Source organism: Vombatus ursinus, unplaced genomic scaffold, assembly GCF_900497805.2.
Source record: "Vombatus ursinus unplaced genomic scaffold, bare-nosed wombat genome assembly UNPS02014768.1, whole genome shotgun sequence".
NCBI classification, from domain to species: domain Eukaryota; kingdom Metazoa; phylum Chordata; class Mammalia; order Diprotodontia; family Vombatidae; genus Vombatus; species Vombatus ursinus.
This window is the reverse complement of record NW_020954546.1, coordinates 19,378,801-19,404,836: the sequence shown is the minus strand read 5'-3', so window position 1 is coordinate 19,404,836 and position 26,036 is coordinate 19,378,801. Positions and strand designations below refer to the sequence as shown.

The window sequence follows — 26,036 nt, the reverse complement described above, 5'->3', positions numbered from 1 at the left end:
AAGGAGAAGGGCAGAAACTGAGCCTGGAGAGTGGCAGAAAAAGGGCCAGGGCAAAATGAGGGAGGGTCTGGAGGGAGTGATAGGGAAAGGGAGAGAAGAAGAGCAAGGAGATGACCTGGAGGAGGCCACACACAGGTGCATCCACCTCCAAGAGCATCCTAAGGATGCCTGGGACCTTTTGGATCACCTTTGTAAAGCCCTATGTCTAGAAGAAATGTCAGCAGTTTTACCCACAAGGCCAGGCCAGATGGACTAATGTGATCTGTCATTCTGACCAGAGCAGCTCAAAGAAAGAGAATGCACCTTGGCCCATCTTAGTAGAGATAGCAAGAAAAAGGGAGGACGTAAGACTCTGTGCTCTACCTTGGACAGACCCTATTTGAAGTCCTGGGCTCAGATCTAAGCAAGAGAGTATTAGGAAGGACCCGGACAAGATGAAGCAGGTCCAGAGGAGAGGGATCAATAGAACAAACACCATTCTATTGAAAAAGTTATTATAAAGATGCCTATGTACGAGGTACTCTGTCAGAAAGTAAGGATACACTGAGAGAAAACAAAAAACCCTGGAGGAGCCCTCGGAGAGGAGACTTCAGGGAAGAAGAATTCATCTTGTTTTGCACGGCCCTAGAGGGTAGCCTAAGAACAGAATGAAAAAGCTATGCAGGTGCTGATCTTGGTCTGATAGAAGGGGAAAAACATTCCAACAAGCCACAGGTATGCAAAGGTGGAATGCACTGCCTGGGAGGTAAGGGGCCTTCATCACTGGAAGTCTTCAAGCAGAAAAAGTAGATGGCCCCCACCTGGACTAGGGTAGATGAGATTCTACAGTGGTAAAATGGGTCCTGTACGTATATGACTGCTGATGTCCTTTCAAACACTCTCTGACCCTTCCAAACAACCACACCTACTTTCTGACACTTGAAATTCCTCTAACGAAGGGAAAAGCTTGTATTTGTAATTCTTGTGTCTAGAATTAGCCAAATGCTAAAATTTTGAGTTTCCATTAAAGTACAACCAGCCAATTACTCAACAAGTCTAGAAAGCAGCAGTCATTGGATTCTTCCATTTTACCAGGACACAAGGTGGAAAGGGTCTGAGTTTCTGAAAGAAGGATTTTTTGTAAACTTTTGAGGAGGGGGTGGAGGAGAAGGATGCAGAAAAGGTAAAGTGTTGGGGGTGGAGCCAAGATGGCAGAGTAAAAGCAGTGACTTGCTAGAGCTCTCCCCCAAACCCCTCCAATAACCAATAAAAAATGGCTCTAAACAAATTCTAAAGCAGCAGAACCCACAAAAAACCAGAGTAAAACAAACTTCCAGCCTAAGACAATCTGCATGGCTGATCAGAAAGGTATATCATGCCGGGCTGGCAGAGGAGCGCAGTTCAGCATGGGCACGCAGGCTGTAGCAACTCTGGAGCAGGCCTCAGAGGACTGAATCTCGGGCAGCTGTGGCGGTTTCCAGACTTCTCAACCCACGAATGCCAAAGACAACTTGGAAGGTTGTCTTTGTGGGAAAAGTCTGTGACTGCGGTGAAAGAAGAAGCTAGGTCTCAGCCGCCCTGAGGGCAGCAGCTGCCTCCTGAGCTTCTGGCCCATAGACTGAGGGGGAATCGAGTGGCTGATCAGAGGGGGATTGCAAGGATCTCTTGGCCAGGGCTGAGGCAGGAATCTCTTGCTTTGCCCGTGCTTGGATCTGGGCCACAGTTCTGAGGGTTGGTCCTGGGGCAGAAGGAGCGCTGGCGTGGTGGAGCCTGTTGTGGTGGCGGAGAGGAAACATCTTGCCTTATCATGGCACCCTGGAAGAACTGACACTTTTCAGGTCCCTAGAAGTATCTCTGAAAACAGCTGTACAAACCCCTGAAGCTTGGGACTGTACAGTCTCCACATTGGAAACAGACTCTTACCTTAACAGAGAGTTTAAAACTCAAGTAATTGGTTGGGATCATGAGCAAGCAGCACAAAAAGAGTCAGACTATATTATCTTACTTTGGTGACAAAGAAGATCAAAACATATAACTAGAAGAAGACAACAAAGTCAAAGCTCCTACATCCAAAGCCTCCAAGAAAAATATGAATCAGTTCCAGGCCTTGGAAGAGCTCAAAAGGGATTTTGAGAAGCAAGTAAGAGAAGTAGAGGAAAAACTAGGAAGAGAAATGAGAGCGATGCAAGAAAATCATGAAAAGCAAGTCAACAACTTGCTAAAGGAGACCCAAAAAAATACCGAGGAAAATAACACCTTAAAAAATAGCCTAACCCAAATGGCAAAAGAGGTCCAAAAAGTCAATGAAGAAAAGAATGCCCTAAAAAGCAAAATTGGACAAATGGAAAAGGAAGTCCAAAAGATTACTGAAGAAAATACTTCCTTAAAAATTAGAATAGAGCAATTGGAAGCTAGTGACTTTATGAGAAATCAAGACACCGTAAAATAAATCCAAAAGAATGAAAAATTAGAAAACAATGTGAAATATCTCATTGGAAAAACTGACCTGGAAAATAGATCCAGGAGAGAGAATTTAAAAATTACTGGACTATCTGAAAGCCATGATCAAAAAAAGAGCCTAGACATCATCTTTCAAGAAATGATCAAGGAAAACTGTGCTGATATTTCAGAACCAGAGGGCAAAATAGAAATTGAAAGAATCCACTGATCTCCTCCTGAAAGAGATCCCCAAAGGAAAACTCTTAGGAATATTGAAGCCAAATTCCAGAGTTCCCAGGTCAAGGAGAAAATATTACAAGCAGCCAGAAAGAAACAATTCAAGTATTGTGGAAACACAATCAGGATAACACAAGATTTAGCAGCTTCTACATTAAGGAACCACAGGGCATGGAATATAATATTCGGGAGGGCACAGGAGATAGGATTACAACCAATAATCACCTACCCAGCAAAACTGAGTATAATTCTTCAGGGGAAAAATTGGTCATTTAGTGAAATAGAGGACTTTCAAGCATTCTAGATGAAAAGACCAGAGCTGAATGGAAAATTTGACTTTCCAATACAAGACTCAAGTGGAACATGAAGAGGTAAAAAGGAAAGAAAAATCATAACAGACTAACTAAGGTTGAACTGTTTTCATTCCTGCATGGAAAGATTTGTAATTCATGAGACCTTTGTCAGTATTAGGGTAGTTGGAGGGAAAAAATTTTATGTTTGTATATATAGATAGATAGATAAATGGATAGATAGATAGAGTGCACAGGGTGAGTTGAAGATGAAGGGGTCATATCTGGGGAATAAAATTAAGGGGTGAGAGAGGATTATACTAGAAAGAGAAAGGGAAAGGTAGAACGGGATAAATTATCTCACAAAAAAACAGAAAAGAAAAGGCTCTTACGGTGGAGGGGAAATGCGGGAAGGTGACAGGGCATGAGTGAATCTTATTCTCATGGGATCTGACTTAAGGAGGGAATAACATACACACTCAATTGGGTATGGCAATCTGTCTTACTGTACAGGAAAATAGGAGGGGAAGGGGACAAGAGAGTAGGGGGATGATGGAGAGGAGGGCAGACTGGGAAAGGAGGTAATCAGAAGCAAATACTTCTGAGGAGGGACAGGGTCAAAAGAAAGAATAAATGGGGGGGGCCGGATAGGATTAAGGGAAATAGAGTTAGTTTTTCACAGCATGTCTACTATGGAAGTGTTTTGCATAACTGCACATGTATAGACTATATTGAGTTGCTTGCCTTTTCAATGAGGGTGGGTGGGGAGGGAGGAAGGGAGAAAATTTGGAACCCAAAGTTTTAAAAACACATGTTTAAAAAAAAATGTTTTCACATGCAACTGGGAAATAAGAAATACAGGAAATGGGGTACAGAAATCTAGCCTGCCCTACAGGAAAATAGAAGGGGAAAAGGGGGAGAGATAGCGGGGAAAAGGGGGAGAGATAGCAGGGAAAGGGGTATTCAGAATGCATGCTATCTTGGGGTGGGGGAGGGGCGAGATGGGGTGAAAATTTGGAACTCAAAATCTTGTGGAAGTAAATGCTGAAAACTAAAAATTAAAAAAAAAAGAATTACAAAAAAAAAAGGGAGTGTTAAACTGACTTAAGGGTCTTCACAACTCTGTCTGAGGTCAGCCCCATTTACTTTCAAATGAATCCAAATAAATAGATGTGTCTGAAATGTTTGATATGTGGCCTAAAAATGAAGCAGTTCTGCTTTTTTTTTTTTTAAACTAAGATGATTTCATTCCAAAGCTATTTCTTAATCAAGGTACTCCAGTAATCTACTAACCTCAAAGCAGGAACAAGTGATAAATAAGCCTAGGAGGAAGTCAAAGGAAATGGGAGCTGGCAAAGAACATTAAGCTCCTTGAGAGCAGCAGCTGCCTTACCTTCTCCAGGCCCTTAGTAGATGGTTAATAAAATGCTTGTTGACTGATGAAGAAAAATCAGGAGAGTCAATCTGCTTCAAGGTTGGCTTTCAAAAGACCAGGAGGCCTGGCTCTGACCCAAGTAGATGCCCTGCCCAGAGTAAGGCAAGACCTTTGTTATCACTCCTCAACATCCAACACCACTGAGCTAAGGTGGTGACCAAAAACTATGTGTGAGGGCGGGACAAATGGCCAGGGGCCAGGTCACTATGGCATCTGTCACCTTCCAATCAGTCTTACCTGTTGGAACTACAAAAGCAAAAGTCCCTCTCATACACACTTCTGTTTAACCATCAATAAAACTGGTGAGGAGGTGAGGCTGCAAACCTCACACCATCACAGGGACAGGGCTTGGGCTTATGCCTTCACGGACACATGGAATTTCTGGGTGAGGAAATGTCATCTCAGTGCAGAATGGCAGCTTCTCTGCACCGAATGGTCAAATCATTTGCTCAAGTCAAAAAGCCAACAGGTGGCAGAAGTGGACCTTGAACCTAGGTCTTCCTGGTTCCAAAGCCAGCTCTCCACCAAGACCCACTGTCTCTCTGAGGTGACAGGAGAGAAGTAATCCAGAAGGGAGGAAAGTGATAGCTCCCAGATGGTGACAACATACCCTCATCAGACCACATCTACAGTGGTGTACTCAACTTGGGACACCAGAATTTAGGAGGGACACTAACAGGCTACAGTGGCCCTAAGTCTCTCTGCTTATCTCCATCACTGCCTATGTCCTATATTACCATGTTGTTATTGTTCAGCTGACTCTTTGTGACCCCATCTGGAGTTTTCTTGGCAAAGACACTGGAGTGGTTTGAAATGTCCTTCTCCAACTCTTTTGACAGATGAGGAAACTGAGGCAAGCAGGGTCAAGTGACTTGCCCAGGGTCACACAGCTAGTTAGTGTCTGAGGCTGGATTTGAACTCAGGTCTTCCCGACTCCAGACCCAGCTCTCTATCCACTGAACCACCTAGGCACCCTGCTATATTACCAATGCCAATCTCCAACTGCACGTGCTATAAGCATCTTATCTCCCATCTCCCCAAAACCCTGCCTTCTTCCTGACTTCCTTTCATTCTTCCCATGACCCAGGTTCAGAACATTGGTTCTTCCTTCTCCACAGTCAACATCTTGCCAAATCTTATCAATTCCACCTCCACAGTAAGCATCCCATGGACCCTTTCCTCTCCATTTAAAACATAAGGCCACCACTGAGTTCAAGTTCTTATCACCTCTGACCCGAATTACTGCAAGAGCCTCTTAATTGGTCTCCCTGCATCCAGGCCACACAGTTACCAAAGAGACAGTCCTGAAGTACGGGGCTGACCATGTCTCTGACTTGTTCAAGAAGCTTCAGGGTCTCCCTTCTGCCTTGCCTTAAGGACAAAAAATGCAGGCTCCTCTATTTGGCTTCCAAAGGCCTTCGTAGTCTGGCTCGAGATTCACTGTGCATTACTGCTATTCACACCTGTGACACTCTAGGCACACTGGCCTTGCTTGCTACTTCCTGCCTCCCCACCTTTGCCTAGATTGTCCCCCATGCCCAGAATGGGCTCCCTCATCCTCTACAGTGCCACCTCCTACAGGAAGCCTAACCTGATCCCACCTACAAGGAATGAGATTTGATATCGTCTGTATTTCATCTTCTATGTACACGTTGTTTCCTCCTCCCACCCCTGTAGATGTAAACTGCTGCCTTGTCCTTCTATCCCCAAGGCCACATAGATTGTTTGACATACAGCAGGAAGACAGTGTAATGACTTCTTGTCATTACAAGAAGTGCTAAAGGAACTGGGCGTGGGATCCATGCAGAAGAGAGAAGGAGGAGATGATCGAGTTGTTCTGTTGCTTAAGTCCAGAGGGCAGATTAGAAACAACCGACCCAGCTTTAGGCTCTAGGGTTGGGAAAACTTCCTAGCAATTTAGAACTGCCCCAAAGTGCATGAATGGCCAGTCTGAGGAGGCAGTGGGTCTCCCCTCTCACCCCATTGGAGGTCTTGAAGGGGACGTCAGATGTCAACTTGACAGCTATGTTATCAAGAGGATTCTTGGTTAACCATGGACTAAACTAGAAGTTCTGCTCTCTCTTCCAACAATACTGAGATTGCGTGTGATTCTGTAAAACTCAAAGCCTAGGAAAGGACCACTGAATGTGCCTATGGCAGAGGAAAGAAGGGCACAAAGACCTGCCTAGGGTCTGCACAGGATTCTCAGATTCTGAGGCATCCACTCCAGCTCAGATTTCAATTCCCAAAAGGGAGATGGACAGAGAGAATGAATAAAGACGCCAGAGGGCCCCTGGCCACGTGTTCCAGTCTAGGAGCAGATCCTTCTGTAGAGCCTCAGGAACCTCAATTTGGATCTCCACCTAGGACTGGAAACCAATGGCCTACTGCAACATACAGTGATCCGTCACCATTTTGGTTTTCACTCTATAAGAGGTAAAGAAAATGTATCAGGCTCCCCCTAAAATTGGAAGCCAGCTCCTAGAGCCAAAGAAAAAATGTCAAGCCTTGATCTATGTAATGGGGAGAAAATCAACAACTTCTATGATTCTCCACTTCATCTTTCAAATGAAAGGGATGTACTTCTCAATATAACTTAAAGGAAACAAAGGTATTATGAGAAGTAGAGGTGAGGAAGAAGCACGTTCAAGGCACAGACAATAATGAAGGCAAAGCTAAGGAGATGGTGAAGTAAAACATCACATGTGAGGAACAAGTATGGATGGATTCTAGGGAGGAAAGGAATAGCGTGTAATGGCCCAGGACAGATAAGTTAGGCCTGTTGTGAAGGGCTGGAAACACCAAAGAGCTGACTGTAGGTTTTCTCCCAGAGGCAGTAGAGAGCTACAGGAATTTATAGAACAGGACAGTGACACCATCAGACCCTTAGCAGCTGTGTGGAAGACGAACCTGAGAAGGGAGAGACTGGAAGAAGGGAGACCAAGGAGGAGGCTACTGAACAGTCCAAATACCAAGTGATGAGGGTGTGAAATAGGGTGCTGGCCATGTGACTAGAGAAAAGGGACTGAATTGGAGACACTCGGGGAGGCAGAAACAGCAAGATTAGAGGAGTACAAAAGACCAGTGAGTCTGGGGCAGGGAAAAATAATTAGAGCGGGTACAATGGAAAGGGAGAGAAAGAGACAAAGCATATCACGGAGGCAGAACGGATAGGACTGAGCCACGGAGGGGGACGAAATGATTTACGCAGTTATCCCTTCCACATTGCAGGGGTACCCTCTGCAATAGAGAAAATCTGCGTAAATTTTTTAGCTTGTCGTTTGTATCAGAAGAGAATTTTTTCTTTAATGGGGTATTTACGGTACCTTACTGTAAAATTTGGGTTAAGTATTTGGTCATAGGCTCTGTGTCATCTGCTGGCCTTTGCATGTCATCTGAGGCTTCTGTAAAACTCCCAAAAAATTCCCATTTGATTTCTGATACCGACCTGCAATATATCGAAACCACGATGGGGAAAGTGGAGACATGGAAGGGCTAACTGTACCATAAATTCCTAAAGAATAAGAACTACATCTGTTTTTAGATCCCAAATCTGAATGCAGTGAAACTGGCCTCTGGGCTGGGGTTCTCTCCATCTCCTCCCCCTGGTGCCTCTGCACGGACTGTCCCTCCTGCTTTTCCTCCTCCACCTGGAAGCCCCTAGCCTCATTCAATGCTCAGCTCAGGAGGCAGCCTTTCTGCTTCCCTCGGTTGTTGGGTTGTTAGGGAGTCCTCAAAATCTCTCCCTAAATCTTGCATTTATTCATTTGTGACTATGTTGTATCCCCTCCTCCAGGGAAGAGTGAGCTCCTCAAGAACACGGAGCGAGCACACAGGAAGCACTGAGCAAGCGTTCATTTGTTGATTTATTCGGTCAAAGCTTTCCGTGGTATTTACAATCATCAATATCATAAGCAAAAGCAGATAAACAAATCCTAACCTTCCCTCCAAAAGCCTGTTTAGGAGGCTGAGTCATAGAAAGAGAAGGCCCTGAATAAAAGTTCAAAGCTACGCTCCCTTTATCCAAAGCACATTAGCCTCCAGTAACGTTCTGGGACTGATAAGTGGAGTAACTTTAAAAACCTCTACATAATGGGGTCTTCTTCTGAGTCAAAAGAGAATTAAGATGCTCCTACTTTAAAAAGCATTTATATCAACTACTGGTTTCTCTTAATATGCATTAGTCACTAATGCTGTCAGTTTTCAAGGTTAAAAATACTGTACTACAGTACCATTCACACAACCACTGCTGGAGGAAGCTTATGAACAGTAGAATTATCATGAAATGCTCTTAATTTAGACTCAAACTTACTAAACAAATATCACAGAATTGTCCCAGAAAAGAAATGAAAGTAACCTATAAACATCTGGCTAGGTATGCAGCCAAAAAGGCTTTTGTATCCCCATTCACTTTAAAGGGAGAAAATGGTTTTTAGTAGCTTTAACTTAAAAGAAAAAAAAAAAGCTATGAGTTCAAAGTATCCAGATAACTTCAACCTAAAATATACTATATCGCCACCAAAACCCCAGTCAAGATTTTGATAGCCAATGGCAGATACTGTGTCATGCTAAGTAAACTTGCATGTGACTGATGTTTTAACAAACAGGACATAGTCATGTAGCACAGCTGACACAGGATTTATGAAATGCATTAAAATTATCCCCTCCCATCCTAGCTGCCAGGTCATCCTCCCATCTTTCTCCAGGAATTCAGCAGCCATTCAGCTTGCAGCTCACTCCAACACTGTCTTCCTCGGAGCTCAGGGCCAGCCCTCCCACTATCCCTTAACTGAAGGCTGGGATGGTCAAAGATAGATCTTCCCACTGCCAACAAGTGCTCTGCTATTGCTCTGCCTGCCCACCCTCTCCCCACTAGGCCTTACCTCTCCTAAGACTATTCCTCACCCTCACCAAGACCTACAATTCTCCCACCCCTTTAGTACTTCAAATTCACTTTGCTCCCTTCCCAATCTTGACCCAACCGTTACCAAGTCAACACCACAACTGGACTCTAGCCATGAGTCCCTCCTGTCCCCTTGTCCCCAGGCCTGGATTACTTACACCGCTGGCCTACGCAACATGCTGCCAAATGGCACCCAGAGCAAGTACACCCACCCCGATGGCAAGAAGGCAATCCCTTCATTCCTCTCTAATTGACTAAATCTCCCTCCCAGCAGCTATTCAAACCCTCTCGGGCCTCCTATGCCCCTCTCCCCCAGACCTTCTCTGCTGAGGACCTGGATTCTTAACTTTACCGAGGGAAAAGTAGGCCATTTACTGTGAGCTCCCTCTTCTCCCTGCATCCCCTATGAGTTTCTCCTGAGGTGGCCCTTCTTGTCAGGCCAAATGCTGCCTATGTGCCCATGGTCTCTTCCCCTCCCTTCCTTCCCAGCAGATTGCTCTCTCGATACTCCACTCTTTCTTTGGTCTTCAATTTCTTCCTATGTACTCATGCCTTTCCTATCACCTTCAAACATGTCCAAGTTGCCTCCTCTCTTAAAAAAACACCTTCACTAGACACTATGATCCCATCAAGTTCTCATTCTATCTCTCCCCTTCTAGAAAGGGCTGTTTACACTTGCAGCACCCCCTTCATTTCCTCATCCCTCCATCACTCTACTGAGACTACTCTCTCCAATTACCAGTGACTTCTTCATTGCTCAATATGATGGTCTTGTCTCAGCCCCCACCATTCTTTAACTCTCGGCTGCATCTGGTACTACTGACCAGCCAGCCCCCATCTCCAGATACTCTCTCCTCTCTGAGTTCTCCTGGGTCTCATCCTGTCTGACCATTCTTTCTCAGTATCCTTCCCGACTACAAAGCCCTATTTTGGGCCTTTATCACTTCTCTCTATACACACTCTCTCAGGACAGAGACCCTCACAACCTTATCAACCAAGAGTTGGTTTAATTACCAACTCTTCAAAGACGACTCCCACCCTCCCTTCTCCCCTGACTGTCAGCTCTGAATCTCCCATCACGTATTGACATTTCAAAGTGGAAAACATCCCTCCAACATCTCAAACTCAGATTGTCCAAAACACAAGTCATCATCTTTCTCCCCAAACCTACCCCTCTTCTAAACTGTCCTCTTTGTGTTGAAGAAACAAGCATTCTTCCAGACTTCCAAGTTTGTAACCCTGGCATTATCCTCCATTCCTCACTCTCCCTCACCCCATAAAGCCAACCAATAGCCAATTTTTTTCCATTTCCACCACCATATCAGGCAGCTAGGTGGCACAGTGGAGAAAGCTGCAGAAGGAAATGGCAAACCACTCCAGTGTTTTTGCTGTTTTTTGGGGGTTTTTTGGATGAGGCAATTTGGGTTAAGTAACTTGCCCAGAGTCACACAGCTAGTGAGTGTCGTGTGCCTGAGGCCGAATTTGAACTCAGGTCCTCCTGACTCCAGGGCCGGTGCTCTATCCACTGCACCACCTCACTGCTCCTCCAGTATCTTTGCCAAGAAAACCTTAAATGGGGTCACCAAGAGTTGGACAATAAAACCACATCTCCCACATCCAAGCTCTTCTCTCTACTCAGTCATTCCTTTAGTTTGGGTTGCCATTTCCTCTTGCCCAGACTACTGAAATGGCCTCCAAATTAATCTAGCTCAAGCTTCTCCCTGCTCCAATCAATCTTCTACACAAATGACAAAGTAATTTTCCTTCAGCCCAGCTCTGACCACATGACTCCCTCTCCTCAACTCCACTGGCTTCCCACTGCCTCTAAGATAGCACACATACTCCTGCTTGGCTTTTAAAAAAGCTCTTTAAACTCTGGCCCCAGCATATCTTTCCAGTCTCATGAAACATGAGTCCCCCCTCTCCCCACTATGTGGTCCTGCTAAAGTGGCAGGTGCTCCTCCTCCTGTTCCTCCGCATCAGTCTCCCATGCCTGGCATGTGCCCCCACCACATCCTTCAAGAAGCAATAAGCTCTACCTTCTACACAATGCCTTTTCTGATGCTCCCAACTGCTCATGCTCTCCCTTCCCTTCCCACCTAATTTTCTGTATTTATTCTTCTTGTTCATATGTACATTGTGCATATGAAAATATATACACATATATAAAAGCAGGGTCCCTCACAGAATGGAAGTTCCTTGAAAGCAGGCACTGTTCCAATTGTCTGTGCATCCCAAGTGCCTAGCACTGTGCCTGACACGTACAAGGCTTACTGATGGGATAAGCAAGTAGTTGCTAGATTGCTCTTTGCACAATAATTGCTAGGATTTTGTGAACTTAAAGAACCAAAGGGATTTCTACCCTTCTGAGCAGTCAACACTTGAAAAGTAGATTTATTTAAATGATGCTCAAAATATTTTTTGATCTCCCTTTTTGTAATGGCATTCAAAGTTAGTTTAAGCCACACAAGAAAGTCAGTTTCATGTTATAACCATACCTTGCTTCTGTCCCCAAATTGCATTATCCAACCTTAATAACACTTTCTTCCATTTTAGTTTCAAATGTTTGGCCACTTCCAAAAATCAAATCCATTCTCAAAAGTCAAAGATTTCCTGTGTCCAACAACTGCGAATTGCAAACAGTGACTCGGAATGGCCTGGTAAACTGCAGCACCGAGATACAAGGAATTACTCTACTTACAAAAATAAATACATCAAAATATGGGAAGACAGGAACAGAGTGCTCCAGGTGAGTGAAAATGAACCTTTCCCCTTCAACAAAACTCAAGGTCAATGTAACGGATAAGGGTGATGCTACCTTGTCAAAGGTAATGCAGGCAGATTTCATTTCTTTGAATAATCAGTAAAATAGCAGAAGCATATGGCTTCAAACAAGAGATAGAGGCAATGCCCCCAAAAGAAACAATTGTGATTAGATACCTCCTGAGCACACACCACCTCCACATACCACAAACCTAGAGATGAAATGAAAGTACTGTAGTGCTCCCTTAGCTATATAATTAATGCATAGCAATATGGTATGCACTCAGTATTGGATGAAAGATGTATTAGAATAATTTTCTGTCTCCTTTTAAGAGTATCTCTCCAAGGGGAAGCTAGGTGGTACAGTGATGGAGCACTGGCCCTGGAGTCAGAAGGACCTGAGTTCAAATCAAGAACTGTGCTGGATACTGGAAATACAAAGACAAAAACCAAGAAGTCCTCTTTCTCAAAGCTTTTTTTTCCAGGGGGAGGGGAGGAAGGGGGAATCAACAGGAACACTGATAAGTAGATACTATAAATACATATTCACGTGTGTGTATGCATATGTGTGTGACGTGTATGTTTGCTGCTGTCTATGTTTCCTTCTGGAAGAGGACTAATGATGTCACAAAGGAGATGTGGATTGAATTTAAGTGAGGGAGGGCTGTGCAAGTCACCAGCCTCACTTTCTCCTCCAGAGCCATCTGGGTCCAGTAGCAAGATATAGATTAGGATGACTGGAGATGGCCCTGATGCAGTGGGACACCTTGACCTTTTTAAGCTAAGGTCTTTCCTAGGTCTCAGCTTGAATGAAGCAATGCCCATTCAGTGATTAAGGCTAGTCAAGAAAAAAAAAAATCTAGGAGGGAAGACCTTCAGTGTTTCTGGCCATAACAGAAAAAACTGCTATTTACACTTACTCAGAGCCATCAGAATCCAAACAATGACCAAGTAAGGCTTGGGCTGGGACCTACTGTTGGCCAATCAATGAGAGCCAAAGTGATCTGGGTTTAAGGCATGGCTCATAAAAAAATCTAGCCAGCAATCAAAATTTATATCAGAGCACCCACAGGTAAGGGTATGACACCCCATGTGATCAGAGGGAGAGGAGGGAGGGAAGGAAGGAAATCACCAGCCTCACTCTCTCCTATGGAACCATCTAGGCCCAATGGCAACAATGACCAAGTGAGGCTTAGATTGGGACCGATCTATTGCTGGCCAACCAATGAGAGCCAGAGTGATTTGGGTTTAAAGCATTTTATTTTTTAAAAATAAATGAGTGCCTTCTGGTAAGGCACTAGCCAACTGCGATATTAGCCTAAGTGCAATGTAAGAGATGGCACTGGAGATGAGACTTCAAGGAAGCAAGGAACTGTACAAGGCAGAAGTGAGCAGGAATGAATGTCAGGCATGGTCTTCAAGAGCTCTTGGTTCACCTGAACAAATAAACACACAGGTAAGCATTAATACAAGGCAATTAGGTGATGGATCAAAGGTGAGATGCAGACAGGCCCTCTCCCAAAAGCAGAGGAGAGACAGACATTACTTTTCTCCCGGAAGGCTTTACAGGAGGAAGTGGTGGCATCTGAGCAGAGGATCATGAAGGGGAAAGCGGCTGAGGCTGTACATTCCAAACCGAGACAACACTTGTGTCCAAGCATGCAGTGGGGACAACAGCCTGCTGAGTTCCAGGAACAGCTGGACATCCAGTTTAATAGCAGAAGTGGTATGGAGAACACAGAATTTAACGGACTGTAGGACTGAGGAGTTGGAAAGGAAACTGGAAGTCTTCTATCCAATCTCCCCTTAAGCTTTTAAGGTTTAATGATGCCTTTTGTTTAAAACAGAAAAGAAGTCATTTCCAGATACAGGTTCTTCTCAAAAAAAAAAACAAACCTCCTTTTAACAAAGGAAAACAATTTCAGTACAACCAACCCTCACCACAACCACATTTGTCAGAGCATACCTGCCATCCCCCTCTTCTCTACACCCTGAGGAGCAGAGACTTGTTTCATCCTTTGTCCTTTCTCTAAATGTTCTTTTCAGTAGCATTACTCTTGTCATTAGGCCTACTTCTCTCCTGGTTCTGCTGCAGTCACTCTGCATCGCTTCAGAATCAGCTCAAGTTTCTCTAAATCCTCATTTCTTGAGACACAACAATATTTCAAACCATTTCAAGTACCAATGTGTTCAGTGTTTCTTCACTCCCCCTTCCCCAAACCGATGGACACTTCAGTTTTTTGCTACTAAGTTCTGCTGTGAATATTCTGATATCTATAAGACTTTTCTGTCTTTGAATTCCTTGGAGTATATACCCAATGGCGGGACGGATGATAAGCCACAGCACATGAAAAGCCATGACTTTTCTCTCATAATTTCAAACTGTTTTCCAGAATGGCTAGGCCAATTCACAGCCCCACCAATGGTGTATTTGTGTGCCAACTATATTCCAACAGCCCTCCAGCATTATTTCCATCTGTTATCATCTGGCCCAACTGGATAGGTACTAGCGAAGTTTCAGTATTTTAATTTGCAAGATGAGGGTGCAAATGACCTGCATTTTAAAGATAAGGAAACAGGCCCAGAGGAGGGTAAACAACATGTCCTAATCCAATGCTTTTTCCACTCTCCATGGCCTATTTATACACTTAGGTTCTCTAGTCTAGAGGTGTCCAACACACAGCTACAATGGGCAACCCAAGCAGAGGCTGAACACGTGAAAATTTAACTGGGAAAAATTTAACAAAATAAACAAAAATACAACAAACCATAGGCCACGTTACATTTTAAAACTAAGTCAATATGCAGCAGAGGGATCCTTATGTATGGATTAGTGTTCCCCATTTCTACTTGAGTCCTCCAGTTTATGATCTTTAATAAAAGTGTGAGAAATGGGCAGGTCATTCAATTCTAGGCCTCAGCTTCCTTCTCCTCTTTAGAACGCAAGAAATTCATGTACTACCCCTCCTGGGAAAGAAGTCATCAGCAAGATCCTGGCCTAGGTCTTAAGATCCAAAGATCTTCCAGGGTTTTCAAACCTGGTCCACTACATATCTAAGGAAGTTCACTGGACCCTGCACAGCCCGTGGACATTTAAGACTTACTGAATGAAGAAGTCCTGCTACTAATGAATGAGCAGTGACTTCTCATTTAGATCCCAAAATTAAAGGTATCACTTGATACTGTAATGTCATGATAACTAGGGATTCCTGTGGGTTGAGTACCCAAACAATAACTGACTCCAAGAATCCATGAACAATGAGGGTGTTCTGAACCATTACTGTCTATCAAGCATCACGTGGCCCAGATCAATGACACAATAGCCTAGCCCCAGTACAGGATCTCTCTCTGTAAGAGGTAACTCCTCCAGCAGCATGGGCTGCAACCCCATATGGGGTCATGACCCACAGTTTAAGAAGCGCTGAAGGAGTCAGAGTGGGAAAAGTTTAAGAAGCCCTGCTCTAAAAACCCAGGGTGGCAATTACTTAATTCTAGATAAAACAGTGTTGGCTTATTTTCAACTAGCAATCCTTAGAATCTTGAGTTGAAGATTCAGGAGACCTGGATTCTAGTTCTAGAACTGCTAACAACTTGCAGTAACCGGCCACCGTCTTCCCATCTGTTAAAAGGTATTTGTCCTACCTGCCTCACAGGGCTATTATAAGGGTAAAATAAAATACTTCATTTTTTTTTATTAAACTGAACAAAATTGACTAACTCAGAAAGTCCCAGATAAGGCAAGAAAACAGACAGGCGTCAAATATCTGTATTTGCAAAGATTATGATTATTACTTATAATAAAATTTGAAAGCAACAGGATTGCTATAATATTCTTTATGGAGAAATGATCAACTATAGAATGTGACTTCTACTTTCAATGGTTAGGCTGTTAGATTGATATTTTTAAATGACAATTGAATGGAAAGGAAAAGATTCCTAAAAGACAAATTTTGAAATGCAACAAACCCAAGAAAGAAAATATTTATTCAGAGAATTTCTTCATTATATCCATGAGTCAGTGTGACACATTAGGCCTTGGAAACTGAACAGTATTAAGATAATAGAGCTGCTATGATTCTGTACAGGGAAAAGTGCACTAGCTTAGAGGACAGGTCTTCCAATTCCCTCCCTTTCCATTTCCCTCCTGGGTTACCTGGGGCAATTCACCCCATCTCTCCAAGCCCCATTTTCCTCATCTGTAAAATGGGAAGATTAAGCCAAAGTCTCAGAGTTCTTTCCACCTCCAGGTCGCTATCTATGACCTCAGTTTCCTTTTCATTTCAATTTCCTAACACAAAAATTGTACAATTCTTCTGTTTTCCCTTTAGTTTCCATATCAAGAAACGAGAGTTACATAAATGACATATACAAGTATATTTTACTTATACATATACATGTTTATATGCATATGTATACACTGTAGATTTCTAATTAATTTTTTCAAAGATAAACACTAGAACAAGCATTCATATCACCACAGGATTACAGGTTTAGAGTTGGAAGGAACTCCCAGGCCAACTCCCTCAATTTACAGATGAGGAAACTGAAGCACACAGAGGTTTGCACCCAGGGTCACACTCCTAATATTTGAGGTAGGATTGGAAACTTGAATCTTCCTGACTTTAGGTCAAAGATCCTTAAACTGGGCTCCATGGATAGATGTCAGGGGGTCTGTAAACTCAGATGAGGGGGAAATTCCGCTTTAATTCTGACTAACCTCTATTGGATTTTTTTAGTATTCTCTCCAATAAACATTATCCTGAGAAAGGGTCCATTGACCAGACTGTCATTATATGACACCTTGCTGCGTAAATAAAAGGAAATCCTTGTTCCAAACTGGACTTCCCTGGCATGAACTTTTTTAAAAAATCTGGCTCTGTGACTTTGCTGATGTCATAATCACCGTCCCTTACTGCAGAGCAGCAAAGCTCTAAGTCAGTCTTAGCTGCAGCTGCCCATGGCAGGTAGCAGAGGGGATGCTTGAAGCCCCAAGGTCTGGCCTCCCCGGTGGCCTCTTCCTTCCACTCCACCACACTTGCTTCTTGGTCCCATGGAAGCAGACACAGAGACCAGCCATGATCCCAGCTTCCTTCCGGGCCCTGCTCAACCTTCGTCGACCACAAGAGGCCTTTCCTGATGCTCCAAGCTGTTCCTGCCTCTCCCCACGTTCCACTCTCCCAAATTACTCTGTACTTCATTTATTTGAGTTGCTCCCTCCCCATCATTAAACAGAAGTTCCTTGAGGACAAGCACTGTTCCATTTTCATCCTTTTATTCTCAGGGACCAGCAGGCACTTAACTAGAAAAGGCTCCACAGGGAAATGGGCTTACATATATTTTAGTCCAGTTTGGTTAGCTCTGGTCCTGACTATCACCAAGTCAAAGGGAGGCCCTGGGCAATTCAGCTTGGTAAAACCGTAAATGTTACGTCAAGCTGTTAAATAAAGTGTCATTACTATTATTATTCACCTCCTTAGGCCTCAGTTTCCTCATATGAGGGAACTGGCTAGATGATTTGAAGTCTTTTCTAACCATGATCCCCAAGGAATCTGGCACCAAGCCCAAAAGGAATTTAACAGATCTCACTTTCTCTTCCTATTACTTTGGGCAAGATATGGAGGGGATGACTAAGCCAACACAACTTTTGCAATCCAGAGAAACTCTCTATGAATCTAACTATTATGAAAACTATTTCCAAGACTGTCTTGAGGCACTGCAAAAGTGTCCTGTCTGTCCTAGCTGTATTCTCTCAAGAGGCAGACCACTTGGTACTGTTTTGATATAAAGTGATTTAGGTATCACCAATGAAGAGGTCGAATTTTTGTCTCATGTCACACCGCTGAAAGTGCTTAAGATGGCCTTCAGCTATATTCTTATAAATGGCCATAGGGCAGCAACTGAACAACCCATGAACAATTTAAATTCAGTACCTGCACCGTGTCATCTTAAAGGAGAAAAACTTAAACAAATGAAGACTCTGTGATTCATTCTATGCCCTCTAAAAAAGGAGTCTGCAGCATCAACATGCAGAAGGAAAAGGAAACCTGGCTTTTCTAGAGTACCTATTTTGTTGTTTAAAAAAATCTTAGGAGTGTTTCTAATCCCTATGTCATCCTTATCTGACAGCATACCTACAGATTAAGAAACTGAGATGGGGAGGTTAAGCAACTCCAAGTCATGTGAGTAAAGAAGGGAAAAGAACTCATTAAATCTTACCCTTCCTCACCCTTATTCTCCAATTCTATTCGTCTAGTAAGAACTCAAACTTTTCTGTATTAGTGATATTGTTAATACTTCCTGGTGATATTGTGAATACACGCTGGATGACAACACCTGAATCAAAACAAAAAATGCAACTACAAGGAGAAAAGAAACATTTGCCTGTGTTTTTAAGGGTAGTTCTACCTTAGCAAAATGAAAACTCTTAGCCACATTCACTTCTAGAGGATAAATAAAACTAGGTTCAAGCTTCTAAATTCTCCAAACTACTTCAAAAAAGTAAATTAAAATGGTATATCAAGTCACTGGGGAACAGACTTACGGTACATGATCTTTCATAAATCAGTTACCATGATCTCTATGGCAAGTGAAATCACATTCACCTATTTCCTGGTCCTCATCATCTAACCCTAAGAACCCTATCTGCCCCACACATCTAAATTATTCTGTAACCTTAGTTTCAGTCATAACAAAACTATATTCCAAAGTTTCACAGATCTGGAGCAGAAGGGCCCTCTCAAAAGTCATTGAGTCAACCTCATTTTACAAATGAAGAAACTGAGGCTACAGGTTGCCTAATGACAACCAAACCCAAACTCAAAGCCACTATATCACGTTCTTTCTCTCACAAAGAGATACCTTCACTTGGAATTACACTACTCCTCTGACATACGGTAATTTTTTTTTTTTTCTGTGATCAATTCCTAGTAAGACTAAAGATGAAAAATGGGTACAAAAACAGTTTTACTTTTTTTGTTAACTTCATAAACAGTGCGCATCTTAGTCAATTTCCAAAAAGAATAACACATTGGTTGGCGTGGTCCTCAAAAGGATGCGATCTGGGGGAAAGTTGATAACTTCGGAGCCTCAGGACCAGAGCTCCCGGCCGAACCCCAGCCCCAGCAGCGCCCGCGGGGCTCCGGGACACAGACAACGTCTGCCGCGCCGCACGTAGGTGGGACCTCGGGTCGGAAGATGCTAATTAAAACGTAACCGACCGCAGCCTCGGCTCACGCCCGGCCACCCACATGCAGAGCCCCTCGCAAGTTTGCGACTCGCGAGTAAATCAAAGGAACTTGTTCACGAGCGAAAGTCGAACTCGGGGGGGGGGGGGGGAGAAGCCCCGAGGAAGAGAAGCCCCTCCCACGGGCGCCTGGGATTCCCCAGTGTCCCGCACGGGACCCGCGCTGCTGCACCGAGAGCCATCCCGCGCGGGGCGGCCCTCAGTCCTCCGCCGGGGGAATGGGCTGCCTCCTGCCCAGACACCCGCAGCGTCCGGGGGACAACCGAGAGTCTCGCGGCGGAGCAAGGTCACGCTCGCGGGAGGAGGATTCATGCGCGGCCTCACCCACACCCCGCCATCCCCGACCCCACTTACCTCCCCGGGCCGGAGGGGCAGGGCCACCTGTCCGCCCCGGCCTCGGCCCCGCCCGGGCGCCCCCTCTCCCAGCCCGGGCCTCCTCGCCCGCCCCGTCCGCCCGTGGCCGCCTACCTGGAGGAGAGGGCGGCGGAGCAGCGCACCCAGGGCCCCAGGTCGCAGAGGGCCCGCGCCTCGGGGTCCCGCTCCTTCTCGCGCTCCACGTGGTAGGCGTACAGGGAGAGCAGGATGCCGGCGGCGCACACGGCGCACCGGGCCGCCCGCTCCCAGCGCGGCACCGACACCCGCAGCACGGGCGCCGCCATCTTCCGCGCCCGATCCTCCTCGGCCGCCGCCGCCTCAGCCGCCGCTGCCCGCCGTCTCAGCCACCGCCGCCGCCCGCCGGGGCCCTACCCAGCCTCAGGCTGACCCCAGCGCCTGCCCCCGCCCAGCCCCAGCCGCTGCCGCCTCCTCGGCTGCCGCCGCCTCTACCGCCTCCCCCGCGGCCGCCGTTGCCGCCGCCGCCGCCACCGTCGCCGCCGCCGCACGCCGCCGCGCCCCATTGGCTCAGCCGCCGCCGCCGGGCCCCGCCCCCTGACGGCGCGCGGACGGGCCGGGCCGGCCGGGGGAGGGGAGGAGGGAGCGGGCATTCTGGGCGGGGTGGGGAAGGAGGCGGGAGCGCGCGCCCCGCCCCCGCCCCCGCCCCCGTCCGGCTGCGCGCGGCTCCGCCTGGGAGCGAGAGAGCGAGTTGGAGCGCCCCTGGGAGGGGCTGGGGCTCGGGGGCGCGCGCAGAAGGGGCGGGGCGCGCCGGGAGGGAGGGAGGGACGGCGCCGCGCCCCGGGGATGCCGGCCGAGCCGGTGCCACGGCGGCGGGACCCAGTACCCGCAGAAGGCGACAGTTCTCAGGCGCTCGTGGGCTCGCCGCCCGCCCACCAGAGTCCTTGTGCTTTCCCAGAAATGAGGGAGGGATCCCCGGGGCCGCAGGTGCACCCTCCTGGCCCAGAAGGGAGAGCCACTCCCTCTCAACCACTCCCCCACTCCACGTCCTCCCCCTCCAGAGCATCCCCTCACCCCCCTCCCCCTCCCCCTCCAGAGCATCCCAGTCTCCAGAGTCCAGGGTACAGAGCCCCCAGCCCGGCAGCCTCCCGGGGATGAGGTCTGTCCTGGGGCTGAAAACAGCTGTTCAGCCCTGGTTGAGTCACTGTTCCTTAGATACCTGCACCCCGAGGGGCTAAAGAGCCAGCCTCGATACCCTGAATTCAGACCTACCTCAGGCTACTCACTAGCTGTTTGACCTCCGGGAAGTCACTTAATCCCGCTCACCTTACACACTCCCCGGAATCCGATGACCCTGGTCTTGTGGCCGGTCTCCTCTTCGAGCCCTTGCACTGGCTGTCCCAGGAAAACATTCTCCTCCCTGACTTCCCTGGCTCCCTTCAAGTCTCAACCCAAGAAGACTTTCCCAATCCCCCTTAACCCTAGTGCCTCCCCTCTGAGATCACCTCCCTGGCCTCCAGACCTCCAGAGATCACCTCTATTACCTTGCTTTACATATTACCTCACTTGATCGTCACAAACAACCCTGGGGTATCGGGGCTGTTATTATTATTTATCCCCATTTTACAATTCACAAGCGCCTGCCTTGTTGTGCCAGGTACTGGGGGCTGAGAGAGGCAAACACACCAGCCCTACCTTCGAAGAAGACACGTTTTAATGGGAGAAACAACATGAAAACATTGGTCATACAAGGTGCATTCAGAGCAAATGTCTTTGAGCTCCCTGAAGGTCCCGACTATACACAGAAGACTCAGAAAGCAGGATTTTCCCCCCTTTGTGGAGCTTACCATCTGGAGGGCTTGCTAAGTAGAGAACTGCCCTAGTTTTATATTTATCTGTCAAATGAAGTTTTCTAAGGTTCCCTTCCCTGCCACTGTCTAGAGAGTATATTTAGGGCGCCTATCTGTAAGTGAATGTATGAGAATGGATGAGCAGGGGAAGTTGATTAGAATTAGAGGAAAGAGAGACAAAAAAAGGGAGAGAGGAGAGAGAGAGAACTGGAAGAGTACACAAGTCAGAGTATCTTTTCCTGAGAGGAGATGTTTGCTTAACACTGAACATAGTAGGTGCCTAATAGGTGCTTGTTCCCTTCCCCGATTTTCACTTCTGCCTCAGAAGCAGGGCACTTGCCAAATCTAAGTTGATAATGAAGCCACGACCTCTGGTTCCATTGGTTAGGCCTTCAGGGAAAGCTGCCTGCCAAGCATTTTCTACCGGGAATGCCTTCGAGGGTCAACTTAAGGGTGTGGTAATCAGCGGGAGGCCTTGTCAGCTGCCTGTCCACATGCCTGTCTGCTGCAGGACCGTGGAAAAATCTTTCTACAGCCCTAGAAAACAAGCCCCACTCCAAAGGGGTATGGGGCCAACTGATGGTAGGTCCAAGCATCATCTCCACATCCCAAGGAGAACACATTCTGCTTTTGTTACATCATCGTTATAGAGGAGGAACAGTATTTTTTAATGGCTGGCCGAGGGAAAAGGTGGTGAACTGACCAATTATGATTGAATTGTGCTCTTCTCCACAAGGATAACATCACAGAACCATCCTAAGCAGGACATGTGCAGGGAGGCTAGCTCTCCTCATGCATTCCATTGGTTGGTCAGTCACCCAAGTGTGTCGAGTGTGCTATTCTTTCTCCTGCCCTCCCCAGCGGCCTAACCAACTTGAAAAATCCCTTCCAGTTTCCTGCCTGGGGTGAATCTGGAATAAAAGAGACACAGATCCTCTTTTCCTCATGCCAGTGTCACGGCCTCATCCCCGAAGTTGTCTAGAAAGATGAATGATGTCCTCATTATTATTATTCTAGTCATGAGAAATATTAATTGTCCTACTTCCTCATTACAGTAGATCTCCTGATTCATTGAAGCAGCCTGAAGCATCATTAAGGGTCCACTTCATGATGGCCTCTGGCCACCCTGTCTGCTACTGCACCTATTTCAAAGACGGGTGTAGTTGCTCTGCCTGTGACCTTTGGTAGATTGGCAAGTAAAGCCAGGAATTGCCACGCCAAGGCTGAAGAGACTCCACTGAGCCTCAGACGTCTCACTACATGACTTATTGTTGCAGAAATCAGTCTTTAGCACACTTTAAAAAAGTGAACCCACAAAACACATCCCCGAATATCACCAAAGGCCTGCAGATTCCTCAGAGCCTTGCTGATTTCAAAGAATGAAGTGCCTGACTTGAGTCTCTTCGTCATTGGTATCTCACATTGCATATTTATGGGGCCCTTGCCCTTATCTTAGAGGTCTTGAGGCTGTCTTGAGAGCCCTTTAAGAACTGGAGTTGCAGGGGCAGGCCCTGGATTCAGGAGAACCTGAGTTCAAATCCGGCCTCAGACATGTAACACTCACTAGCTGTGTGACCCAGGGCAAGTCACTTAACCCCATTGCCCAACCAAAAAAAAAAAAAAAAAGAATTAGAGTTGCCTGTTTCCACAGCTCTTCCCAGTCCTTGGTTAGGCACCTAGATTCTTGATTCCATACCAGTGAGGAAAAAAAGGTTTCCATACTTCAGAAACTCTTCTTATTCCAGGAAAGAGCTTATGTTCTGGTTGCAGAACAAACAGAGTATTAATGATTTACTTTATGGCCTTATATGGAAAAAATAACACAATGTTAATATGATGGGCTGATTTTTTAAAAATGATAAATGCCTGTTTCCCAAGCTTTTTAAAACAATAAGATTGTAGTTATGGTTGTTATTTTTGTCCTTCGTTCTCGAAGAGGACCATGGCATCAGGAAGGTGATGCCATGACACGCAAGTGAATTGGATTTAAGTGAGGGAGGGCTGTTCAAAGTCACCAGCCTCACTCTCTCCTCTGGAACCATCTGGGTCTGGTAGCAAGATGTAAATCAGGACAACTGGAGACAGCCCCCAAGACAATAAGAACTTTATTCTAAAAAGATAAGAGGACATCTAAACCAAGATGTAGTTGGTGTGTTTAAAGCAGAGCACAAGCCAAAAATAATTCTTCCGAAACAATGGATTCCTACTGGGGATGTGTGTTATAAACATTTGTCTGCCAATAGAACGGCTATGGATTTTTCATCATTTGGTTTGTCTAAAAACATCCTAATTAACTCGCCTAAGAAACTCTGTGTAACTCTCTAACGATTCACAAAAGGCCTGAGAGTAAATTGGTTGAAACTCATTAAGAAATGCTTCACCTGCTTTTATAATCCAGTTTGTCATTTTTCCATGAACAATTAATGTTACTATCCTTGAAATGTTTTTTTCAGATGCGTCTCCCGTAGAATTCGTATACTGGCAACACAACCTGTTCTAGCCAGTCTTCAGACCAGGAACAAGACGCCACTTCTCTTTGATGCAGAAATCACAAAAACATACTTAATGAGGACAAGGCTTTGGGAGTCATGGCCCTATTCCTTAAATGTCCCGGAAGGCTTTGAATCCTTGGGTCTTTGATGGAACTAAAAAATGTCACCTTCTATACACATCTAGTGCTGATTAGCATGAGGTCAAATTTGCTGGAAGTCAAATTAAATCCAAACGTTCTTCCTGGGTCCTGCCCCCAATACATACAACTAGGTTCACAGATCAAGGAATTACGCAGCAAGCCATTCCTAAATCACAATGAAGGTCAGATTCTTAGGAAAATGTTATGCTGTGGATTCCTTATTGCTTGAAATATCTTTGGGAATTAAAGTAGTCCAGTTATCACTTCCCCTTAGACCTATTCCAGAACATAATTAAACTACTCAAGGACTCGGGGGATGAACAATTCCATGGGGCTTCTATAAAATTCTATTTGTGAACCTCATGCCTGCCACAGGAGGTTTGCTCAACTCTTTTTGTCACATGGGCACAGCACCCAGTCTTCTCTAGGCATTCACATTTTAACAAACTATGAATGTGCCCTTTGTTTTCTCAAATCAGGATGTAGGGGGTAAGTATCCTTATTGGTCACATAGGAAATGGGAATTCAATTCCCCAACGGGAACACTTTTAAAATTACAGAGGAAGTATACTCTGGTGGAAAAAAAAAAAAAAAGGTGAATTAGGAGTACAAAGACATGGGTTCGAGCTTCAGTTCTGCCATTAGCTAGCAGTGTGACATGGGCAAGTCAGCACAAGTCTCTGAACCTCCTCTTTATCTATAAAATAAATTGTATAATTTTTATAATTGTATAATAATTATATTATATAATAATTGTAAAAATAAGTAGAAAGTCTTGTAATCCCATCTACTCGAGAGGCTAAAGCTGGTGGATCACTTGAGCACTGGAGTTCTAAGCTGTAGTGGGCTATGCTGACTGACAGTCACCACTAAGTTTGGCATTGATAGGGTAAGACCCTAGGAGCAAGGCAGAAGGTGACCAGAAGCACACCTCAGGAGGGTCAAACTGGCCTAGGCCGGAAATGCAGGTCAAAGCTACTGTACTGGTTAGTACTGATTAGTCATGTGACTAATTAGTATTGATTTGTCATGTGGCTATAGTTTTTATTTCTTCATTGAAAAACTGCCTGTTCCTATCTATGGTCATATGAAAAAATGCTGTCAATCATTATTGATTAGAGAAATGTACATCACACCTATCAGATTGGCTAACATGACGAAACAGGAAAATAATAAATGTTGGAGAAGATGTGGGAAATTTGGAACACTGATGCGTTGTTGGTGTAGTTGTAAACTGATCCAACCATTCTAGAGAGCAATTTGGAACTATGCACAAAGGGCTATAAAACTGTGCATACTCTTTGACCCAGCAATACCACCTCTAAGTCTGTATCCCAAAGAGATCATAAAAACTTGAAAAGGGGGGCAGCTAGTGGCACAGTGGATTCAGGAGGACCTGAGTTCAAATCCGGCCTCGGACACTTGAAACTTACTAGCTGTATGAGCCTGAGCAAGTCACTTAACCCCATTGCCTAGCAAAGAAAACAAACAAAAAAAAAAACTGGCAAAAGGACCCACATGTACAAAATATTTATAGAAGTTCTTTCTGTGGTAGCCAAGAACTGGAAATTGAGGAGCTGCCCATCAATTAGGAATGGCTGAACAAGTTGTGGTATATGAATGTGATGGAATACTATTGTGCTATAAGAAATGATGAGCAAGCAGACTTCAGAAAAACCAAGAAAGACTTGTATGGACTGATGCTAAATGAAGTGAGCAGAACCAGGAGAACATTGTACACATAATAGCCACGTTGTGCAATGACTAACCTTGATAGACTTAACTCTTCTCAGCAATACAAAGATCTAAGACAATTTCAAAAGACTCATGATGGAAAATGCTGTTCACATCCAGAAAAAGGACTGTGAAGTCTGAATGCAGATTGAAGCATACTATTTTCTCTCTTTTTTTTTCTTTTGTTTCTTCTTTCTCCTG

The 26,036-nt window shown here is 45.2% G+C and overlaps 2 protein-coding genes across 2 annotated transcripts in view; one reads left to right on the top strand and one right to left on the bottom strand.

Moving 5' to 3' along the window:
• VKORC1L1 (vitamin K epoxide reductase complex subunit 1 like 1) overlaps window positions 1-19,948 on the bottom strand; it is a 47,598-nt gene extending 27,650 nt beyond the window's left edge. The window contains exon 1 of the mRNA XM_027861904.1: window positions 19,758-19,948. Within this exon, the coding sequence (XP_027717705.1) occupies window positions 19,758-19,948 (191 nt within the window). The remainder of the gene's footprint in view (window positions 1-19,757) is intronic.
• A 1,950-nt stretch (window positions 19,949-21,898) lies between these two features.
• The window catches only part of NUPR2 (nuclear protein 2, transcriptional regulator), a 35,169-nt gene continuing 31,031 nt past the window's right edge, over window positions 21,899-26,036 (top strand). Inside the window, exon 1 of the mRNA XM_027861700.1 lies at window positions 21,899-21,927. Within this exon, the coding sequence (XP_027717501.1) occupies window positions 21,899-21,927 (29 nt within the window). The remainder of the gene's footprint in view (window positions 21,928-26,036) is intronic.